This window comes from Muntiacus reevesi, chromosome 5 (genome assembly GCF_963930625.1).
Source record: "Muntiacus reevesi chromosome 5, mMunRee1.1, whole genome shotgun sequence".
NCBI classification, from domain to species: Eukaryota; Metazoa; Chordata; class Mammalia; order Artiodactyla; family Cervidae; genus Muntiacus; species Muntiacus reevesi.
Window position 1 is genome coordinate 2,562,989 of NC_089253.1, and position 22,418 is coordinate 2,585,406.

The 22,418-nt window shown below is 47.7% G+C and overlaps 1 protein-coding gene across 1 annotated transcript; it reads right to left on the minus strand.

Annotated features, from left to right (window-relative positions):
- Positions 1-1,100: 1,100 nt before the first annotated feature.
- On the minus strand, positions 1,101-16,720 carry MTNR1B (melatonin receptor 1B). The gene is made up of 2 exons (XM_065937332.1): positions 16,498-16,720; positions 1,101-2,008 (listed from the first exon to the last, which is right to left on the minus strand). The coding sequence occupies exons 1-2, from the start codon at positions 16,718-16,720 to the stop codon at positions 1,101-1,103; spliced, it is 1,131 nt and encodes a 376-aa protein (XP_065793404.1).
- Between the last annotated feature and the right edge of the window lie 5,698 nt (positions 16,721-22,418).

Here is a 22,418-nt window from a genome sequence, read left to right on the forward strand (position 1 = left end):
AGGGCTGTGTGTGTGTGTAGTACGTCTGTAGTGTGGTCTGAGCGGGGTGTACAGTGTATATAGGGGTGTGTGTGTGTGTGTGTGTGTGGTATGTCTGTAGTGTGGCGTGAGTGGTGTGTACAGTGTATATAGGGGGTGTGTGCGTGTGTGATATGTCTGTAGTGTGGTGTGAGTGGTGTGCACAGTAGGGCTGTGTGTGTGTGTGTGTGGTAGTCTGCAGTGTGGTGTGAGTGGAGTGTACAGTGTATATAGGGTGTGTGTGTGTGTGTGTGTGTGTGTGTGTGTGTGTGTGGTATGTCTGTACCGTGGCGTGAGTGGTGTGTACAGTGTATATAGGGCTGTGTGTGTGTGTAGAATGTCTGCAGTGTGGTCTGAGCGGGGTGTACAGCGTATATAGGGGTGTGTGTGTGATGTAGTGTATGTAGTGTGTGTGTAGTATGTGTAGTGTAGTATGGCTGTATGTCTGTATACCACACTGTAGTATGTCTGCAGTGTGGTCTGAGCGGGGTGTACAGCGTATATAGGGGTGTGTGTGTAGTGTGTCTGTAGTATGATGTGAGTGGTGTGCAGTGTACAGAAGAGTGTGTGTGTATCTGACGTGATGTGTGCGGGTCTGCGCATGCGCACACCTGTGTGTCGGGAGGATCCTGGCGGGGGCGGGGTGCAGGACGCGGGCCTCTGAGCCGCACCTGCACAGCGGCCGCCCGTCCAGCCCTGCGGAGCTTCCCCTTCCGGCCTCGCTCACAGAGGAGCCCGGACTCCTGCAGCCCCTCAGGGTAAGGAGCGAAAGCAGCAGGAAGCCCAAGCAGGAGGGCTGCGGTGGGGAGGCCGCCGCCTCTTGCACCCCAGGCCCCTCTGCCTTCTGCTCCTTCCGCGCCCATGCGGGACCGGGCCCCGGCGCACCGGGACTGTGGGCCGGCTGGGCCCGATGTGCTCGCCGCAGCGTGGCCTCCAGGACCTGCAGGGGTCCCTGATCGCCTGACCCCAGTGTACTGAGGGGCTTCTCGTCCACAGGGTGAAGGGCCCCCAGCCGCGCTGTCCTCTGACTGGCGGCCACGGCCCAGGCGGCTGACCTCCCCCGAGGCGTGGATTCTCTCCCATCATTTCCTGAGTGCGTCGCCCGGCCGGGCATCAGGTGGGAGATCATCTGCCTGCAGAGGGGCCCGGGCGCTATCAGCGGGGGTAGGCTGGCTGCCCGGGCCCTCAGCCTGGCTGCCCTTGGAAGAGTCCTGCAGGCAGCGCCGCGGGTTCCAGAGGGCAGAGATGATCCTCTTATATTCCCTGCGGAAGTTCTGGTTCAGGAGCCCATAGACGATGGCATTCAGGCAGCTGTTGAAATAGGCCAGGAAGTAGCTAGAGACGAACAGCCCCTCTGGGACGCGGGGAGCCACTTCTTCCGGGTCAATGGCCACGGCGAGGCCTATGCAGTTCAGCGGCGCCCAGCAGATGGCGAAGATCACAAAGACCACGAACATGCTCAGAAAGCTCCGCACGCGACCGGACCACGGGCGCGGCTTGCTCTCCGCCTTGACCTTCCTGCGGGCGCGCAGCACCAGCACCCAGATGTGCAGGTAGCAGAAGCACACGACGGCCACGGGCAGCAGGAAGTGCACGAGCACCACGGCCGCCGTGTACCCGGCGCTGGCTGTCTGCGCGAAGGTGCACGAGTAGACGCGCGGGTCGTACTCCAGGGACCCCACAAAGAAGTTGGGCAGCAGGACCAGCAGGGTGAGCAGCCAGACGAGGCCGACGTAGAGGGCGGCATGCCGGCGGTGGCAGAGGCGGTGGTAGGTCACGCTGCGGCAGACGTAGCAGTAGCGGTCGACGGCGATGGCGGTGATGTTGAAGACGGAGCCGACCACACTCAGGCCCATCACGAAGGCGCTGGCCTTGCAGTGCGCTTCCCCCAGGGCCCAGCCGTCATGGAAGATGGCCACGAGGGTCAGCGGGTAGGGGTACAAGGCTACGGCCAGGTCAGCGAATGCCAGACTCACCAAGAACAGGTTACCTGGAGCGGGAAACAGGCAGAGAGAGTCAGGACGAGACCTCGTGATCTCCATCCTCTAGAATATTCTAGAATATTCTAGCCTCTGTCCCTCCCAGGAGGGACTCTCCCAGGACACCAATGCGCCACCACCACCATGCATCTGGGGGGACCCTGCAGAGGCTGCGGTGACCACCTCAGGGATCCAAAGCACCTGGCCAATGGAAAGGACCCAAAAGGCACAGCAATCAGAAAAGCCCAGCTGTGGTCTGATCTCAAGGGGGTTTGGGAAAAGGGGGCTCCGAGCCACTCAGTTGGGTGTGCCCCCAAGTCAGACCCTCAGGTAAAGCAGATTCTGTACCTGTAGCTACAAACGGACCCACAAGGTAGAGAAAGGCCTCTTTGTCCAGATACACATTTGTCACCCCACCTCAGAGAAGACTCCTGGGGAAACTGGAAGACCCACAAGCAGGCTTCTTAAAAAGTCTATTTTAACCTCACATGCTTGAGGTCATCTCAGTCACAAAGGACTGAAAAGACATTTGTTAGTTTCTTGGGAATTCTCAGGACCCAGCTGTTCCTGAGTCCAGAGCTACCTTAGGATCTGAGGGAAAAGTGTTAGTTACTCTTTTGGTTTTGGGGGTTTTTTTGTCCGACTCTTTGTGACCCCATGGACTGTAGCCCTCCAGGCTTCTCCGTCCATGGAATTCTCCAGGCAAGGATACTGGAGTGGGTTGCCAAGCCCTGCTCCAGGGAATTTTCCTGACTCAGGAATCAAGCCCAGGTGTCCTGCATTGCAGGCAGAATCTTTGCCATCTGAGCCCCCAGAGAAGAGCCTGAGGGAAACAGGGTTTACTGAATAGAAAGGAGCTCATTTGGACTTCTGGAAGTGCTTTCCAGGCAGTGAGCTTTCCTGTCTCTTGAGACTTTCAAGTACAGGTTGGATGGTGGAGGAGAACCCTGCCTTAGGGTAAACTGTGAGATTCCTTCCTATGCTACTATCTTGGGAATCTGTTTAGTTAATGGGAGAAGATCCCCCTCAAATTCTTTCATGCTGGTACTACAGGCAAGAAATGCGTATCTCAGGACCTGCCTGGGATGTGGGGGAATCTCCTGCTTTTTCATTTCATTCTCAGCCTTGTTCTCTGTCTCCACTGGTAGATTTCAGTTTCTGATTACACTGTGCATATATGCATACTGAGTCACTTCAGTCGTGTCCAACTCTGTGTGACCCCATGTACTGTAGCCCACCAGGCTCCTTTGTCCATGGGATTCTCCAGGCAAGAATACTGCCCCCAGGGGATCTTACTGACTCAGGGATTGAACCAGTGTCTCTTATGTCTCCTGCACTGGCAGGCAGGGTCTTTACCTCTAGTACCACTGGAGAAGCCCTTCTGACTCTACTACTTAGACCTTACTTGGTCTCAGAGAGTGAGGGATTACCTCTTTCAAATTTGTTGTCAGATGACCCAGAAATAATTATAGTTGATTTACAATATTGTATTAGTTTCAGGCATACAACAAAGTGATTCAGTATTTTTATAGATTATACTCTATTTAAGGTTATTATACAATGTTGTCTGTATTCCCTGTGCAATTCTTACAATTTATTTTGTACATAGTATTTTTCTCTCTGAATCCCTTACTGCTGCTGCCTCTCCCCCGTCACCCCCACTCCACGGATAATCACGTGTTTGTCTCTGTATCTGTGACCCTGCTCCTTTTTCGTTATAGTCACTAATTTGTTCTGTTTTTTAGGTTCCACATAGAAATGAAAACATGCAGTGTTTGTCATTCTCTATCTGACTTATTCTACCAAGTAGAATGGCATCCAGTTCCATCCATGGTGCACGTGGCAAAACTTCACTCATTGTTATGGCTGAGAAATATTCCATCGTGTATGTGTGTACACCACATCTTCTTTATCCATTCATCTGTTGATTGCCTCCATACCTTGGTAATTGTAAATAATGCTGCTATGAACATTGGGGTGCATATGTATCTTTTTGAATTAGTATTTTCTTTTTCTCTTGGACATATAACAGCAGTGGAATTGCTGGATCATATGGACAGTCTATTGAATGCGAGAAAATATTTGCAAATGGTATGTCCAATAAGGGGTTAATATCCAAAATGCAAATAGCTCATAAAACTCAATATCAAAAAAACAAACTGATCAAAAAATGAGCGGAAGACCTAAATAGATGTTTTTTCAAGAAAGACACACAGATGGCCAACAGGCTTATGAAAAGAAGCTCAGCATCACTAATCATCAGAGAAATGCAAATCAAAACCACAGTAAGATATCACCTGACACTGATCAGAATGGCTATAACCAAAAAGAACACAAATAACAAATGTTGGTGAGGCTGTAGAGAAAAAGGAACAGAACCTTAATACCCTGTTGGTGGGAATGTAAACTGATGCCACCATCGTGGACCACAGTATAGAGACTCCTCAAAAATAAAAAAAATATTAACTGTTTTGACATTTGGAAGTGGGTGTTGGAAGTTGGAGTGACCTGGGGTAATCTCAATGCTGTCACTTTTTAACTTGACCGAGTCCCTGAACTTCTTTTCTCTGTGACGATCACTTCATTGGTTCCGTTCTTTATTTTTGGAGCCCTCTTTCCCCCTCCTCAGACACACGTGGCATGGCTATTTCTGTGAAGAAAATCCCTTCTTTCCAACGTGGGGATGCTGGCCTCCGCAGGGCCCACGGCCTCCTGGCAGGGTGGCAAAAGAGCTTCCGGCCCTTGCACAAGCACGTGGACAAAGGCACGAGCGGTTGGGAGAAGGTGCGGCTCAGCCCACTGTTTCTCAGGAAGTAAGTCAAGCTCTGCGGTGTTAACGTGGCCCAGCCCGGAATAACGCCGCAGAGGCAGCAAACAGCTTGTAAACAGTGGGTAAAACACATTCGGCTCCACGTGGAAAGTGATTCAATTACTCTTCCCCATTACTCCGGCTGTTCCTAAAAGGCTGAAATCAACCAGTTCCTGCTGTAGATCCATCTGCCCAGACGTCCTATCGTCTCCAGACTTTCTTGACAAAATTCCAAATTAGAGGAGTAAAATTCTTGCCGTGTTTCCCATCTGTAAGAAGCCAGGCCCTGCCTAGATGAGAGTCAAGGGGAGGCTGAGTTCTCCAGTCCCATTTTCCGCAGACAGGTGAGAAATCGAGCAGGACACACAGCGCTGCTCATCACCCCGGGCACGGGCCTCTAACGAGTATTCATCTCACAAGCCTTGGCGTTACTTATTTCCATCGACCTCCATCAGACAGGGCATATTAGTGGAGACAGACCTTCACAACAGGGTTTTGTATTAATATGGATGGAACTCCTCCCAGTATTCATACACAAAGCACATCTCCCCACATACACAGACCACAGTCCCCTCCCTCTCGGCCTACTTTCCCTTTTTCAGGAAATCTAGTCCTCAGTGGGGATGTGTTAACCCGGGAGAGAGCCAGCAGATGTTGAGCTATCTGGTCTTCATCAGAATTCTGCATCCCTTTTTCCTGTGCCCACTCTATTTTCTAAGAAGAATGTGTTGGTTTTCAATTGTCTCTGCTCTTTGAGCTAAAAGGAGCAATGCAGAAATAGTTAGTCATGGACTCATTTGCTCCACAAACACTGCTGAGTATTTACTGGGTACTGGCTCTGACTGTGGGCTTCCTGGTGGCTCAGCCGGATGCTCTGACTATGCTGGGGCTGAGGGTAGTGTGGTAAGCAAGAATGATGCACCTTCTCCTCTTACAAACCTCCTGGCCTCATACAGGGGACAATGAAATGAAAGTGAGATGTGATGGGACTTCCCTGGTAGTCTAGTGGTCACCATGCAGAGTGGCCAGGTTTGATCCTGGTCAGGGAACTAGATCTTGCATGCTGTAAATAAAAAATTCCTGCATGCAGCAACTAACGAACCCACATGCCTCAACGAAGACAGAGGATCATGTGTGCTGCAACCAAGACCCAGTGCAGCACATAAATTAATGAAATAAACTTTTTAGTGAGATGCTATGAGTGTTATGATGGGGGAGTTGACACTATCATCTCTGTTATCCCTTCCAACAGGGTTAAACTTCCCATGCCTTGAGGTTCTCCTCCATCTTCCACTTACTCAGACGTGTGCTGTGTCCACTGAGCACCTATCATGCTTGGGCAGGGCACAGTGATGGCTGAAATACACGCCCCTGCCATTGAGATGCCCACAGTTCTGTTGGGGAAACAGACACAGAAACTGCCTTTTCAGCGTAGGGAGAGCTGGGCGGGAGACCAGCACGAGGGGATGAGAACACTGGGGAAGAGTCGAGTCATCCTGGGGCTGAGGGCAGTGGGCGGTGGGGTGGGGATGGGGCTGGTCAAGCACTTCCAGCCCAGGGATCAGCCAGAAACCACACAGGCCCTTCTTACAGGCCTGCCTCCATCCCAGGATGGCTCTTTACCTCAAATGGGATCCTGCTTGGGAAAGGATTTAAGAAACAACAATAATCTTCAAACAAATGTGAGGTATTCTTATTAGCTATATTCAGGGATAGGCATTTGAAATAACTGAATAGGTAATTTATTAAAAATGTGACTTCTTCACAAATATAAAACAATGTCTTTTCATATTAACATAAGCTCCTAATTGGGCTTCCCTGGTGGCTCAGTGTTAAAGAATCCACCTACCAGTGCAGGACACCCAGGTTCAACCCCTGGGCTGGGAAGATTCCCTCAAAGAGGGCATGGCAACCCACTCTAGTATTCTTGCCTGGGAAAATCCCATGGACAGAGGAGCCTGGTGGGCTCTAGTCCACAGGGCCGCAAAAAAAGTCAGACACAGTGACTAAACAACAAACAGAGCTCCTAATTAATCCCCAAATTCTTTGAGGGTGGACATTGTTTTCTTCCAAAATCACATTATTTATGAAAACCCTGGAGCATGTGGGTAAATCATACAAGGGCTCAGTTGAAATCTAATGTAACTTTAACTTACACTTAGCAAGCAAATAGCATATGCAAAAATATGATGGAAATATTTTAACCACTTAAAAATATATTTAAGAGCATAAGCACCCACTTAAATCAGTAACTAAAATGCTTATTGCTGTGCTGTGCTCAGTGACACAGTCGTGTCTGACTTTTGTGACCCCACGGACTGTAGCCCACCAGCCTCCTCTGTCCACGGAATTTTCCAGGCAAGAATACTGCAGTGGGTTGCCATTTCCTTCTTCAGCAGATCTTCCCAATCCAGGGATCGAGATCAAACCTGCATCTCTTGCTTGGCAGGTGGATTCTTTACTACTGCACCGCCTGGGAAGCTCTATAAGATGCTTACTACAAAATCTTATACCATAACCATCAAAGCATTGTTTGGAAACTCTTATGGAAGCATTTTACTACTTTAATTACACTTAGTTATAACAAGAAGGCTTCCCTGGTGGCTCGGATGGTAAAGAATCTGCCCACAATGTAAGAGACCCAGGTTCAACCCCTGAGCAGGGAAGATCCCCTGGAGGAGGGCATGGCAACCCACTTTAGTGTTCTTGCCTGGAGAATCCCATCGACAGAGGGGCCTGGCGGGCTACAGTTCATAGGGTCACAAAGAGTCAGACGTGACTGAGCCACTAACACACATAACAAGAAAACAACTGGTATAGCATCTTAACGTTTATAATATGCATTCACACAAACTGGTTCAATTGTTTTTCACAGGAATCCTTTAAGGCTGATTGTATGATGGATCAGCTGATTCCATTTTACAGATCAAGACATTAGCACCCAGAATATGTGAACAGAGAAAGAGGGGAGGGAAAAAAAAAAAAAAAAACAAGAAGAGAAACAAGAGGAAATCAGGAAAAAGAAATGTCATAGGGATTAAAGGTGTAGAGGTTTTGGTCATCACGAGAGTGAGAAAGTGCAAAAACGTGCCCTCTCACCTGCCAGCTAGGAGACCAGCAGTGATGTGAGCAAGGGCGAGCGTGCTGAGTGCTGGAGGACACACTTTTGCACTGGAGGCCACCCTCTTAATCTGCAGATTAGGAGATAAATGAACTGGTGCTTGGAATAGAGAGACTGTGTAAGTTTTTTTTCTCTTTCTCTCTTTTAAATGAGAGAAGCTTCTATCTGACACATAATAAACACATAGTAGGCTTTTTTTATTTAGGATGATGTGCTGATTTACAATGTTGTGTTGGCTTCTGCTGTACAGCAAAGGGATTCAGTTACATACACTTACTTCTCCTATATTCCTTTTCATTATGGTTTAATCACAGGATATTGAACACAGTTCCCTGTATTACACAGGAAGGCCTTGTTTATCCATTCTATATATAATAGTGTGCATCTGCTAAGCCTACATGTAACAATCTTAGCCTTTACCTATTATTGGGATTTTTATATTATTATCAACTGCATTATTATTATATTATTATCAGCCTTATGTTTACATAAAATTATGACAACTTGATATTATTATTACAAAGAACAAGAAGGAGGCTCATGATGTTGGACTAGGCTCCTTGGGAGATAAGATGTGAGAAGTCCTATAGGATGAGGACAGCGAAGTTAGGACATTGCGTCTAAAGTGTAAACTCCCTCAGAACCGGGACTTGACTTCCCAACGCCCTAATTTTTCCTCTTTCAGCCATCAGTTAAGAAGGAATTCATAGGGCCTTGACTCCATCTCAGGCCTGTCCGTGCTGGTCATGCGTGGCCACCTCTCCAGTGGACTCTCAATTCTATGCTTAGCGCCTGTGGGAATGACAATGGAAGAATAAGACCCCCTCTGAGCAGGGGAATCTTGAAGATCACATTCAGGTTACTCATTGCCTAAGAGGAAACATACGGTAATCACCCCTGCCTCCGGACAGGTCATAAATTTTTTCCGTATCGGGATGTAATCACAGGCTTATCGATTATTAACTGGTTGGAACGTGACCACAGGCTTATTGATTATTAACTGTTTGAACACATAACACGTGAATGATGGGGTTATTGTAGTTGTATTTACCCTTCCTTTGTTTATGTAAGTTTCAAGGAATTTGGGGTGGTGGGTTTGGACATGTACACATGGGGTATAAAAGATTTTCACAAATGCTGGTCGGGGTCCTTGGCTAAGTGGAGACTCTGCCTTGGGCCCGCCGGTGTAATAAACTGCACTCCACTATCTGCATTGTCCTTCTGAGTGAGTTTGTTTCCCGGAACGCATGGCTACAACATCAGTATCTTAAACTGTAAGACCTAATGGGGCATCTAGATTTTCTGAGTTTTGCAGCATATCATGGTAAATGCAGACTCCAAACTTTGTGGGAAGGAAAACAAGGCAGTCTAACATGAAAATGTTCACACTAGGGGATACTAAGGACTCCAAGGTGGGAATTAACAAGGATTATGAGCTTTCTGGCTATTTGGCTAAAAGACACAATTAGAGATTTAAAATGCTTCCATTCTTGCTCAGTAAAGAGAAAATACTTAGAGCTAAAATGTGAAGTTGGAAGGCTCAGGCAACATCAGAGAGAGAGTCTAATGCAGCCCAGTTTGGTTTTCAGCTGATAAGAAGCCCTCCAAAGCCTGAAGGCTCAGCAGCTCAGAAGATGCTTGCCACCAAGGGACGTCTCCAGGAGTGCCTGATGGTGGATAAAACCTGGCTGAGGTGGGGCCACTTAGCTGGTAACGCCTGAGGATGGGGGCTGTGGGCCCATTAGACATTTTCTCCAGGCCCTTCAGGAGCTTTAGCTCAGGGTCAGCCTGTGATGTGTAAATAAATCATCATTTACCTCCTCAATTCAGGATCTGCTCTAAGCTAACTGGGGATGCCAACAGGGCCAGACTGAAATCTCCCCCCAGAAAGTGTGCAGTGCAGTCGTTCTGGGTGAGAGATGATGCAAACTCTGCACACTGCTGGGTGCCCAAGCCACACAGTGGATTCCAGACAAGGACCTGGGCGTTCAGCAAGCACTCCACATCTTTCTGGGTAATCCCAACATCAAATATTCCACATCCTTCCTTACAAGTCACAGGAATGCCCTATGTATGGCCATACCTCTGCTCACTAACAACACCTCCCCGACAGCCTCTTAATCCACCTGCAGAGCAAGAATCCATTGTCAGGCAGTGGCTCCTGATCATCACCTGGGAAAACAGGTCCCTGTGCCGGTGGGCCAGGAACCATGGATGCCATGGTGCCTTCTGCTGGCTGATGGAGACTATCTCTGCGTTACAGTAAGGACACATTTCTCTCGCTCTTTTCTGTGTGACTGACAGTCTGAATGGTGCCAGGTAACGACAGGAGGCTCGGTTTTATAGGCAGTTTAAAGTGAGTAGCCTCAAGCCAGAATGGGCAAGAGGCATATACACATTACTATATATAAAACAGATAACTGGTAAGAATCTGCTGTAAGCACAGGGGACTCTACTCAGTACTCTGTAATGGTGTAGGTGAGAAAGAATCTAAAAAAGAGTGAATACATGTATATGTATAATTGACTCACTTTGCTCTCCCCCTGAAACTAACACAGCATTGTAAATTAACTATACTCAAATAGTTGGAGAAGACTCTTGAGAGTTCCATGGACTGCAAGGAGATCAAACCAGTCCATTCCAAAAGAAATCAGTCCTGAATATTCATTGGAAGGACTGATGTTGAAGCTGAAACTCCAATACTTCGGCCACCTGATGCAAAGAGCTGACTTTGGAGAAGACCCTGATGCTGGGAAAGATTGAGGGCAGGAGGAGAAGGGACGACAGAGGATGAGATGGCTGGATGGTATCACCGACTCAATGGACATGGGTTTGAGCAAACTGTGGGAGATAGTGAAGGACAGGGAAGCCTGGAGTGTTGCAGTCCATGGGTCACAAAGAGCCGGACACACCTTAGCAACTGAACAACAACATTCACCAATAAAAATTTAAAAACAAACTCCCTCAGGAGTCCCTGGGGCACAATTTTAGGGAGCCCGCTGGCCACACAGCAACAACAGGGGTCAATACACTCTAGAGAAGGTGCAGTCAGCTTTTGAGGACAAGAATGAGATATACTTTGGGCTTTTAGTGCTCATGGCAATTCAGTTCCCTGAGATTCGTACTGATGGTGTGAGTGGTGCTGAGTATACCTCACTTCATGAAGCAAAATTAAGTCCTTCTGTCTCACTGCTTTCTTCGTATTTTGTCCATTTCAATTTGTTTCAGCAGACCTAGATTAAGTTTCAGAAATGGAATAAAAGTCTCTGCTCTCAATGATTTCACAGTCCTGTGGGGAGAGAAAAACTCAGAGCGGTACTGTAAGGGAAGTGCTGTGCGGGCTGCGCAGGGTCGTGGGGGGAGACAGTAACCACACCTTTTATGATATTAATTATAAAGCCAACAACCAACAGGAGAGCAGAGGAAGGGGGTTGAGCTAGTGTCTTGGGAGAACACAGTTCACCTCTATGTTGGCTACTTCTTTTCCTAGTCAAATTTGATTTTGAGTTCTGCAAAAAGAAAGTGAAAGTGGCTCAGTCGTGTCCAACTCTTTGTGGCCCCATGGACTGTACTGTCCATGGAATTCTCCAGGCCAGAATACTGCAGGGGGTAGCCTTTCCGTTCTCCAGGGGATCTTCCCAACCCAGGGATCGAACCAGAGTCTCCTGCATTGCAGGCAGAGTCTTTACCATCTGGGCCACCAGGGAAGCCCAAGAATACTGCAGTGGGTAGCCTCTCCCTTCTCTAGTGGATCTTCTCGACCTGGGAATCGAACCGGGCTCTCCTGCATTGCAGGTGGATTCTTTACCGCCTGAGCCACCAGGGAAGCCCTTGAGGTCTGCAGCTGGTGTGCAATTCTTAGAGCTTGAAGGAGCCTCCGTTTTTTGATTGAGCCTTGCAGCATGTGGGATCTTCCCTCCCCAGGGATCAAAGCCGAGCTCAGGGTTTTAACCACTTACCACCAGGGTAGTAAGGGATTTGAGGGAGATATTCTCTAGCCAAAAAGAGGCAGGGGAGCTTCCAGAGATGAAGAGAGAGCGTCAGAAAACACAGGCTGGGAGCTGGTGGCAGCAGCTCCCATCTCCGTGAGCCAGAGTCGAGTGCCGGGGCTGTGATCCTGGGGTGTCCCACTGGCCCCACAGGCTTGTGCCGGCCAGGCGCCGGGGCTGGGCCCCATTCTGTAGATGCAGGAAGTGATCCCTGGATGCAGAGGTGTGTCTGGCCATGGTGACAGGGAGGGTGGAGGGGCGGGGAAAGCTGTCTGGGGACCACGGACATGGCTTGTTTAGGGGATGATAAGAGTGTGAAGTGGGGCATGTAGAGATACTATGAGACCAAAATCAGGAGGACTTGGGGAACAGAGGAACCAGTGATGACTCCCAGGGATCAGAGGTCTCGAAGATGAAGAGAGGAAGGAGGTTCAAGAACTAGCATCAGGTGAGCCTAGGGAATGGAAGGTCCCTGGAGGGAGCGGCCCCCAGCATCACACAGCACAGAGCATCTCCCAGGAGGGCAGACCCAGGGGGCTCGGGGGAAATGGGGAGCAATGAGTGATTAATGGATATAAACCATTACAGTCAGACATCTGCTGAAAAGGAAAAAGGAGTCATGAAGTTAGAAGGACACATAAGACCAAGGGAAGATGGTTTTTTCTTCTAATCAAAGGATCCCCAGTGTGTGGGGGTTGGGAGAGGGGCTAAAGGGAAAGAGACAGAAATTGAAAACACAGCAGAGAGAGAAGGAACGCGATGGAGGAAGGTTCTATAAAAGCAGGAGAGGAAAAGAGAAAATACAGGGGTGGATGTTGGCGAGGCCTGGACAGGGGACGGACGGCAGGGGCGGGCACAGGGAGAAGTCCCCAGATGCTCTAGGAGAGCCTGCCGTGCGGCGGATCCCCAGTGATCACGTTCGGGGAAGCGGAGACACCGCCTGCGCCACGCAACATGTAAGGCTCCAGAAGCAAACGCGGCAAGGAGCGAAACACACTCGGCCTTACTGTCTAAGTGGCGCGGTGCTCTGCATCTGCCTCCCACCCTCCCCTCCTTCCCGTCTGCCTTGCTCTAGGGCCATCTCTGAGAAAGTTTGCCCAAGGCATGCGCACAGAAGTTGCAGACGGGGGAGTTCCCCCGTGCCCACAAAAGGACAGTCAATCTAACCATCTCCACTGCTATGGAGCATCCCTGTTATTAACAACAAGAATCTGCCAGACAGAGAAACTGAGTTTATAACAGCCAAGTAGAGGATGATGACAGCTGCTAAGAATGCAGCTGTGACTTTGCGCTCTGTGAGCCTGAGTTATTTGACATGTACATGTTCTCAATATTACAGCCCTGTTTTCTTAATACAGACGTGCGGGGAGCCGGCCTGACTGCTCAGGCCCCTTCTCGGCCCTGAGAGAGATCAAAAGGATCTCTCTCTGTCCCGCCACCCCTGATTTACTAAAGTGCAAATTGGCCTTTCTCACCTCCCTCGAGGAAATTGCTGCAGCCACCATTTGCCCATTCTCCTGACTCTGACAAGATTATCAAGCTCCTGTGAATCTTTAACTGATTGTAAGACGCCAGTGCCATTCTCTGCTAGTCTCAAAGAGTTGAGATAAAATTCATGAGCTAAAACTAGTGTCTGCAGTTCTGCACGTATGCATGTCTTTGATCAAAAATTTGGTGAATCCTGTGAGCATATATATGTATGTTACCCCTCAATAAAGTTGTCGGAATCAGTCACAAGCTGACTCCGTCCCTCTCAACCCCATCTTTCCTAGTCTTTCATTTCTCAGGTGCTCTGGTGATTGCGTCCTCGACCTGTTCATTAGCCGGCTGGCCCGGCACAGACGAATGAAAGAACTAGACTCGATTACAGAAAGGTCCAAGATGAATGTTTCTTAAAGTAACTCCAAACTCTTCAGTAAGAGGGAAAACTGATGAATAGTAGTGAAAGTGAAAGTCGCTCAGTCATGCTGACTCTTTTAAATTGTAGATACAAATTATATATATGTGTGTGTGTGCATGTTACACTGCTCAGTGATGTCTGATTCTTTGTGATCCCATGGACTCTAACCTGCCAGGCTCCTCTGTCTATGGAATTTTGCAGGCAAGAATACTGGAATGAGTGGTCATTCCCTTCTCCAGGGGATGTTCCCAATCCAGGGATAAAACCCAGGTCTCCCACATTGTAGGTGAATTCTTTACCAGCTGAGCTACCAGGGAAGCCGATGAATAGTAGAAGGGGTGCTAATTATTCAAAGTGCTGTAGATGTCCGGGCATCTTTTCAAATCTCAGTCTGCCAAATGATTTTTCATGACCATTATCAATAAAGCCAAGGCTCAAATAAAAACTGGTTAAGTTGCGTGGCTGGGGCAGGAAAATGTCAGAAATGGGAAGATCCCCTGAAGGGAACGGCTACCCACTCCAGTGTTCTGGCCTGGAGAATTCCATGGACTGTATAGTCCTTGGGGTCGCAGAGAGTCAGACACGACTGAGCAACTGTCACTTTCACGAACAGATATGGTATGAAATTCTTTTTTCTGGTGCTGGGCTGTGCAGATTCGCCAAGACACAGGAAGAATGAACACAGGGAGTGCCAGTGTTTTAACACGCTCATTACCCACCCCAGCCACGCTCTCAAATCAATAAGGTCTCTGTGAACTTCACTAGGAGAGCGGAAGAGCCCAGCCCACCTGTGGATGGAGGAGGGGAGAAGAAGCTTGCCTCCTTCAGGCAAAGGAAACAGCAAGCCCACCCCCTCTTCAGCCACCCCGCCCAAGGGAAGAAGCCCACAAAGGCTCCTCTAAACACCTGGTTAATCAGGGAGAGAAGCCCTGCCTCCCTGGGCAGGAAAAGAATTCCTTGTGGCTGCTACAAAAGACAATATGATCAAAATGCTTTTAACCTGCTCTTTCATAATAGATCAGCCTCTATTCCAAGGACACAACAATATCTTGTTGCAGATAATAAAAGTCACCACTACTGGAATGACAGTGTTAGAAAGCTTAACTTTTCCTTTCCTTCCGGTTTTATTGAGATGTAATTGAGACCCAGCACTGTATATTTAAGGAGCAAAGCAAGGTGATTTGATTTACATACACCATGAAATGATTACCACAATAAGTTTAGTGAACATCCATCATCTCAAATAGATGCAAAAAGAAACAGAAAAAAAAATTTCCTTGTGATGAGAACTCTCAGGATTTACTCTCAACAATTGTCATACGACATACAGCAGTGTTATATTTATCATGCTGTACACTGCATCCCCAGTACTTATTTATCTTAGAAGTGGTCATCTGTGCCTTTAGACTGCCTACATTGAGTTTCCTCTGCCCTCAACTCTTGCCTCTGGCTCTACAAATCTGACCTCTTTTCCTGAGTTTGTTTTTGAAGTATAACTAACTTTTAACAATATATTAGTTCCTAGTGCACAACACAGGTATTCAATACTTCTATACATTTCAAAATGATCCCTATAAATCTAGTTACCATCTGTCATCATATAATTACTTCAAACGTTGTTTCCAATATTACAGATAGAAGCTCATATTTTTGTTTGTCCTTTAGATAAAAAATCTTGGGAGTCACAGGGTCACATAAAATGTTTATATCAATGTACTAGAAATAGCCTTTCTGAATGCTCTGCCTCCTTAGAAAAGCATGATTAAGTTATCTGATTGACTTTCTGCTATCTTTTCATTTTAATTCACTCTAACATTTGAGTTGCCCCTAAGGCCCAAACAGGGAAATGACAAATGGGCAGACGGGTCACTGAGCTTCTCCGAAAGCTAGAATGGTCAGCATGCTCTTATGACCCTCGGGGTCAGAGTTCAGAGACTCCCTCCCTCTGGTTTTGTTCCTTGACACACCTACATATGAGAAAGTTGAAATGAGAGTGTATTGAAAGGGGAAATAGTCCCAGGATTGAAACACTATTTTGCCAAACTATTATTTTAATCTTCGTTTAGTCCTAGGAATTCCCTGTCTTCATTAAAGACGGGGCAGGGGGTGGATATTTGAAAACAATGCAGTTCCGACCAAGTAGAGGCTGCCTTTGCACTCTTTTGTTTGGAACCAAGATGAGGAGGTAAATATCGGACTAAAATTCTAGAGCGTTTCCACTAACTTACTCACTGTCTTAGTAAATATTTCTTAAGCACGTGCTCTGCTTAACGTAACGCTTGGCCTGGAAGGGAGGTGTTGAATATGAGATTCATGTGGCCGGGGAGGGGCACCATTCAGACCCGCAAAAATCGGAGCACCTTGGAGAGATCTGACTTCCAGACGCTCGGCTTTTCACAGCTCCCTGCTCTGCCAAAAAGTGCACGAGAAAAACTTTACCCGATTCACGCCGGCACTGACGCGCCAAGTGCTGCCCGGTGCGTTTGCAAGAGCCACACGTCGCGGAAAGGCAGCAACTCAACCTAATTTTGAGTTCAAGGCGAAACCTGGGGACTTGCTGGGAGAAGGGAACGCGGCGCGGGGAGCGGAGGACAGACCCGGCGGCCGACTGCGCGGTCAGGGTCAGACCAGAGACCGGACGCCAGGGAGCGGCCCGACGCGGCGGCGGGCGCGGCGCTCACCTGCGTTCCGGAGCCTGCGGTTGCCGAGCACCGAGAGGATGACCAGGAGGTTGCCCACGATGTCCACGGCGGTGGTGACGACGAGCACCGCGGACAGCGCGGGCGCCACCCAGGGAGGCCGGGGCGCCCCGGAGGACCGCGCGCCGCCCGCGCCAGGCCAGCGGGGGCTCTCGGCCCGGCCGCCCGCCTCGCAGCAGTTGGCCAAGGAGCCGTTCTCCGGCATCGGCATCCCGGACGCTCCGGCGCCGTCTCTCCGCAGGTGGGGCGCCCCGTGCCGAGCCCCGCGCGCCCCGAGCCGCTTTCCCTGCCAGGCCCCGCGCACCGGGGAGGAGGTCAGCGCGGAGGGACCTGGACGAGATGATTAATTAAGCGTGTGCAGGGGGGGAGGGGGGGAGAAAAACGTAGGACTGAGAGGAGAATTTGGGGTGCAGGCGCTGCTGAAAGAAGCGCGTCTCCGCCTGGCTCGCTCAGGAGCAGGTGCGACGGCGCGCCGCCCGGGGCCCCGCACGTGCCTGGCCCGGTTCCGGCCTCAGCGCCTGAGCGCACCGCCCAAGAAGCTGGGTGTCCAGGGACACCCAGATTTTCTGACTGGAAAAGGTGCTGCTCGTCAGGACCTGCTGATTGGCTGTCAGAAGGGTACTGCCCCTCCAAAGCGAATACATAACTCCAGGCGCTGCGGAGAGATCAGGCAGGCAGCTGCAGGAGAAAGAAGACCCTGTGCTGTTTACTTGCTGCTTACCTGAGAAATATTGGCGGTGCCTCTGCCCTGTCCTCTTTATAAAACCGCGACAATACTTATGAATATCTTTTTAAACACAATAATACTTAAAGAGATGTATGGTCAATAGTGGGGGTTATTATAAAGTGTTTTTTGAAGGTATTAGAACAAAAAGAGGAGTGCAGTATGGTTATAGGAAAGAAGAAACGCAGATGCCCTTTATTTAAAGTGTTTGACAACTTAATCTGATAATAATAATTGCTCGTCCCTCTCCAGGGTAATTTTATGCCAAGCACTGTCTTACCCACTTTTTGCATCACTAGAATCAAAATGACTGATAATCTATTTGGCAAAGAAGTAAAGTACCTGCTTTGATGAGAATGAAAAATGGTACAGTCATTTTAAAGTGCTGTTTGGTAGCTTCTTATACAATTAAACATATTCCATTTTTTGACCAGCAATGAAATGAAGATGAAACATATGTCCACAAAAAAATTTGTGCAAGAATTGTCCAGAGTGGGGTTCATTATAGTAGCCCAGATAGCCCAAAGGTCCCTCAAGAGAAGAATGGATAAAACAACTGTGTTGTCAATGTGACTCGTCAGTAAAAATTACTGATACACAACAACATGAGTTAATCTAAACAGTATTATATCAAGCAAAAGAAGCAAGATATAAAAGCATATATTCTTTATGATTCCAACTGCATGATGTCCAAAAACAGGGAAATTCATCTATGGTGATAGTTATCAGAACAATGGTTGCCCAATGCGGGGTGAAGATTGACTGGAACAGAGCATGGAATAAATTTCTGGGATGTTATTTGTATGTGTGTTATTAATGTACATTTTACTCTCCCGCTCTGCACACGCACAAAAAAAAAAAAAAAACCAGAAACAAAAGAAGAACGGAGAGAGGGACTTTAACGGTGTGATGATGCAGGAGAAGATGATAGTTAAAGCAATAATGCCTTGAGAGGTGAGCGCATCTGAGCCCAAGGAAGGCAGATTATTGTTAGGAGAGAGAGACTTCCCCCCCTACAGGGGAAATGAAGCATAAGCCAGTGCAAATTTGGATGTGTTTCTAGATCAGCTTGAGATGGGGGAGTTCTTTTCTGGCTGCCGTCTTCTCAGGGAGCTCCAGGCTACCTCATTAGCTGGGATTCAGGGGGAAAAAGTGTGGGAGACGAAGACAGGAGGCCTGAAATGTCATTGCAGAAAATAGGAGCCTTAAGAAAACACAGCAGGTGTGTTGGGAGATGGAAACGTCCTGGCGCAGCGTGAGATGACGGCTTGAAATGAAGCTGGTCAGCCTTGTTGGTGGCTGTTCAGCAGCAACTGGGAGCTGCTTGGGATAGACAAAGAGAAGGCAGAGTGAAGTTCACTCAGCATTTCGATTTGCCAGTTAGGAGCAGCTCACAGAAGGAAGTTGGAGGGCATGGTGGGAAGATGGGCCCCAGGAAGACATTAAATGGGAGAGGATGAAAAACCACAGGGGGCTGGTGGGTCATCGGAAAGAGGCGGGATTCAGGATGGGAGGGGTTGAATTTAAAGAGTTGCAGTGGGTGAATTTGAAAAAAAAAATAGTTTGTGATATTGGGAAAGTGACTTGCTTGACACTGAGGTTTCTGAGAATTGTGGATTCTATGGATGTGAGGGCTCTGAGAGTGATGATGGGGGTGGGTCGCTGGAGGAAGCTTGTTGAAACTGAGAAGGTCAAGGACTTGAGAAGTCACAGGCTGCATATTATGGCGATGAGAGAAAAGGAAACCTATGATTTTGGTGTGAATCCCCAATAAATGAGGAGGAATGAACAACTAGTCAGTAGAAGAGTGACAGGGATGAGGGGAAGACTCAGCTGGATGGCAAGAGTGTCCCGGGGCATGAAATAAGCTAAGTTCTCTTTCTTAAAAAAAATTGCTTAATTGGGTGTTCCAGGTCTTAGTTTGAACACACGGGATCTTTGATCTTCGTTGCGGTATGGGAACTCTTTAAGTTGCAGCATGCGGGATCTGTTTCCTGACCAAGGGAACTCTCTGCTTTGGGAGCTGCAGTTTTAGCCACTGGACCACCAGGAAGTCCCCAGGGGCATTTTCATAGAAGGGGCAGCCATACTTTCCCTGTTCTTGCAAGTGTACATGTAGCAAACAAAAAGTAACATTTCTCTGACCGTCAGTGGCCCCCAGAGCAATTAGTGAGTTAAGTATAACATATGTCTCTCCAGCTCAGAAACACTAATAATGCACAATCGGTTGATTGTATATGAAACACGCGGTATTTGCCCAGAGTTGCCCTGGACTGGGATCATGCACATATCCACAACAGATACCTCAAGACCTTTGGACATTAAGAATTGGGGTGCATGCATGCATGCAAAATCACTTCAGTCATATCCTACTCTTTGCAACCCTCTAAACTGTAGTCCACCAGGCTCCTCTGTCCATGGGATTCTCCAGGCGAGAATATTAGAGTGGTTGCCTTGTCCTCCTTTAGGGATCTTCCCAATGGGAGAACTTGCAGCCTAAGATGGTCATGCTGTCTCCTGGCAAAACTGCCCAGGCCATGCCTTAAAAGGTCAGAAAAATGTGCAGCCACTTTGAAAAACAGTTTGGCTATTTCTTACAAAACTAAAAACACTCTTATCACATGATCCATCAATCGCATTCCTTAGTATTTCTCCAAAGTTGAAAACTTATCTCCACAGAAAAATTTGAACATGGATGTTTATAGAGACTTTACTCATAATTTTCAAAGGTTGGAAACTACCAAGATGTTCTTCAGTAGGTCAATGGGTAAAGTGTGGTACATTCATACAATGAAATACTGTTTAGCACTAAAAATAAATGAGATATTAAGTCATGAAAAGACATGGAAGAAACTTAAATGCATATTACTAAATGAAGGAAGCCAATCTGATAAGGCTCTACGATATATGATTCCAAGTATATGATATTCTAGAAAAGGCAAAACTATGGAGACAGTAAAAAGAGCAGTGGTTGCCAGGGGTTAGAGGAGAAAGAGATGACTAGGCAGAGTACAGAGGACTTTAAGGGCAGCAAGTCTACTCTGTGTGGGATAATGGTGGGTACACGTCATTACACTTGTTCAAACCCATGGAACGTGTAACACTGAGAGGGAGCTCTAATGTAAACGATGGACTTTGGGTGATTCATACATCTTCAAACGAAACAGAATCCACCCTACTATCAACAAGGCAAACTAAACAAACCTGGGGGAAAGTTATGATGACGAGGAGGCTGGAGTTATGACATCCAAGGTGATGGGGACTTAAGAGAATACCACATTCAAAGAATTGAGAAGAGATTCTAGAAGAAGCAAACTCAGGCTGAGATTCTGGGCAAGAGAAGTGGCAGGAACTGGACTTTAGATTCCATCTCAACTCTGGACTTGATGCCATGCATAGTGGAATCTACTGAGGGGTTTGCAAACCTCTGCATCCTACCCTGCTTTTGCAGACTTCCCTTCCTTTGCAGAGAGGATGTCTGCCCTGAGAGCGGTTCCTGTGTTGACGATCAAGTGTGAAACATCGGGGATTGCTGCCGGTGCCCCAGGCCGAGGTCTTTTAACAGAAGAGGGTTCTTCCCCAAGAGGTGAGACTGATCTGTGGCTGCCCACAGTAAAAACAGGATTCTGTAAGAGGAAAATTCAAACCCCAGAGACGGGAAGGGAGAGACACAGAGGAGAGAGTTCAATGTTCTTGGCTGGTTTCTTTAAAAAGTAAATCGACATTTTGAATACCTATGGAGGATCCAGAAATGAGTGGAACACCAGCCCCCAAGTCCAAAGGCAGATAGAAATGTGCTCACAGAAGGTCATCTTCCCACAACCCAACAATAATACCTTACACTCTGGATAATACTTGAAACCTTCCCAAATTGCTTTTACCCAGGTCATCTCGTACCTCCTTTCAACAGCTCCGTGAGGCCTAGGAGGCAGGCGTGACTGGTCCAGCTGGAAAAGAAAAGAAAAGACTCTCAGAGACAGATAACATGCCAAGGTTTGTGGCTGATTAATGGCCAAGATGAATCTGTAACCCGGCTGTCTTTCAGAATTCAATTCTTTCATTGACTGTATAATGGCTTTTACTCCCCTAGTTTGAAATATATAAAGCATATAATCAAATTTTTCTTTGGATAAACAGTTTGCAACATGGTTGAAAGAGCCACTTGCCCATTTACTAATAGTGTAAGAAATAATTGTAGCAGCCACAACTAATAGCGAGTGCTTTCTATGTTAGAAGGCATATGGATACTTTCATTTAATCCTCACATCTCTGTGAGGTGGATATGGTTACTGTGTACTCTGAAGAAACTGAGATTCTTCTAGTGGATCTCAGAGCTAGGATGATTCCAAACTCTGGCAGTTTGACTCTTGCATCAGGGAATGTTAAAACCTCTGGTTCTTCCCTGGTGGTCCAGTGGTAAAGAATTTGCCTGCCAATGCAGGGGACAAGGATTCAATCCTTGGTACAGGAAGGTTCTACATGCCTAGAAGCAAGTAAGCCCATGAGTTACAACTACTACAGTACCAGTACTGTAGACCCTGCATGCCCTAGAGCCTTGCTCTGCAGCAAGAAAACCCACTGCAGTGAGAAACCCACTGCACCTAGAGAGTAGTCCCTCCCTGCTCACTACAACTGGAGAAAGCCTGCGTGCAGCAAGGAAGACCCAGCAGAGCGTAAATAAATAAATGTTTGCTATTGTTTAGTTGCTAAGTCATGTCCAGCTCTTTTGGGACCCCATGGACTGTAGCCTGCCAGGCTCCTCTGTCCAAGGGATTTCCCAGGCAAGAACACTGGAGTGGGTTGCTGTTTCCTTCTTCAGAGGATCTTCCTGACCCAGGGCTTGAACCCAAGTTTTTTAAGTCTTTAAGAAGAAAAAAACGAAAAACCTCTGAACACTTACCACCACAGGAAAATGCGCGATTGACAATGTCGGGCATGTTGAACCCTAGAAGAAAAAGGTTGTATGCATTCTGAAAAAGATGGTTTTTATAAAGATCACTTAGAGGGTATACCACTACTTGGCATTGTGAAGCTGCCCTAATCTTTTCCTGAAGTGAAGAATAGTCTGGAAAGAGGGATATTTTACAACAGAAGAGTGAAAACAAGACAAAACAACAACAACAGAAAACTCACATCTGGGCAGTCTTCCCCCTGTTACCCAGCACCTGCCCTGGGCGGA

What these genes read in the sequence shown, in the direction of transcription:
- MTNR1B (XM_065937332.1), bottom strand. Translation starts at nt 16,720, where the DNA reads ATGCCGGAGAACGGCTCCTTGGCCAACTGCTGCGAGGCGGGCGGCCGG. An exon ending in CCGCAGGCTCCGGAACGCAG is followed by an intron (nt 2,009 to 16,497) that starts GTGAGCGCCGCG and finishes TTCCCGCTCCAG; the next exon opens with GTAACCTGTTCTTGGTGAGT.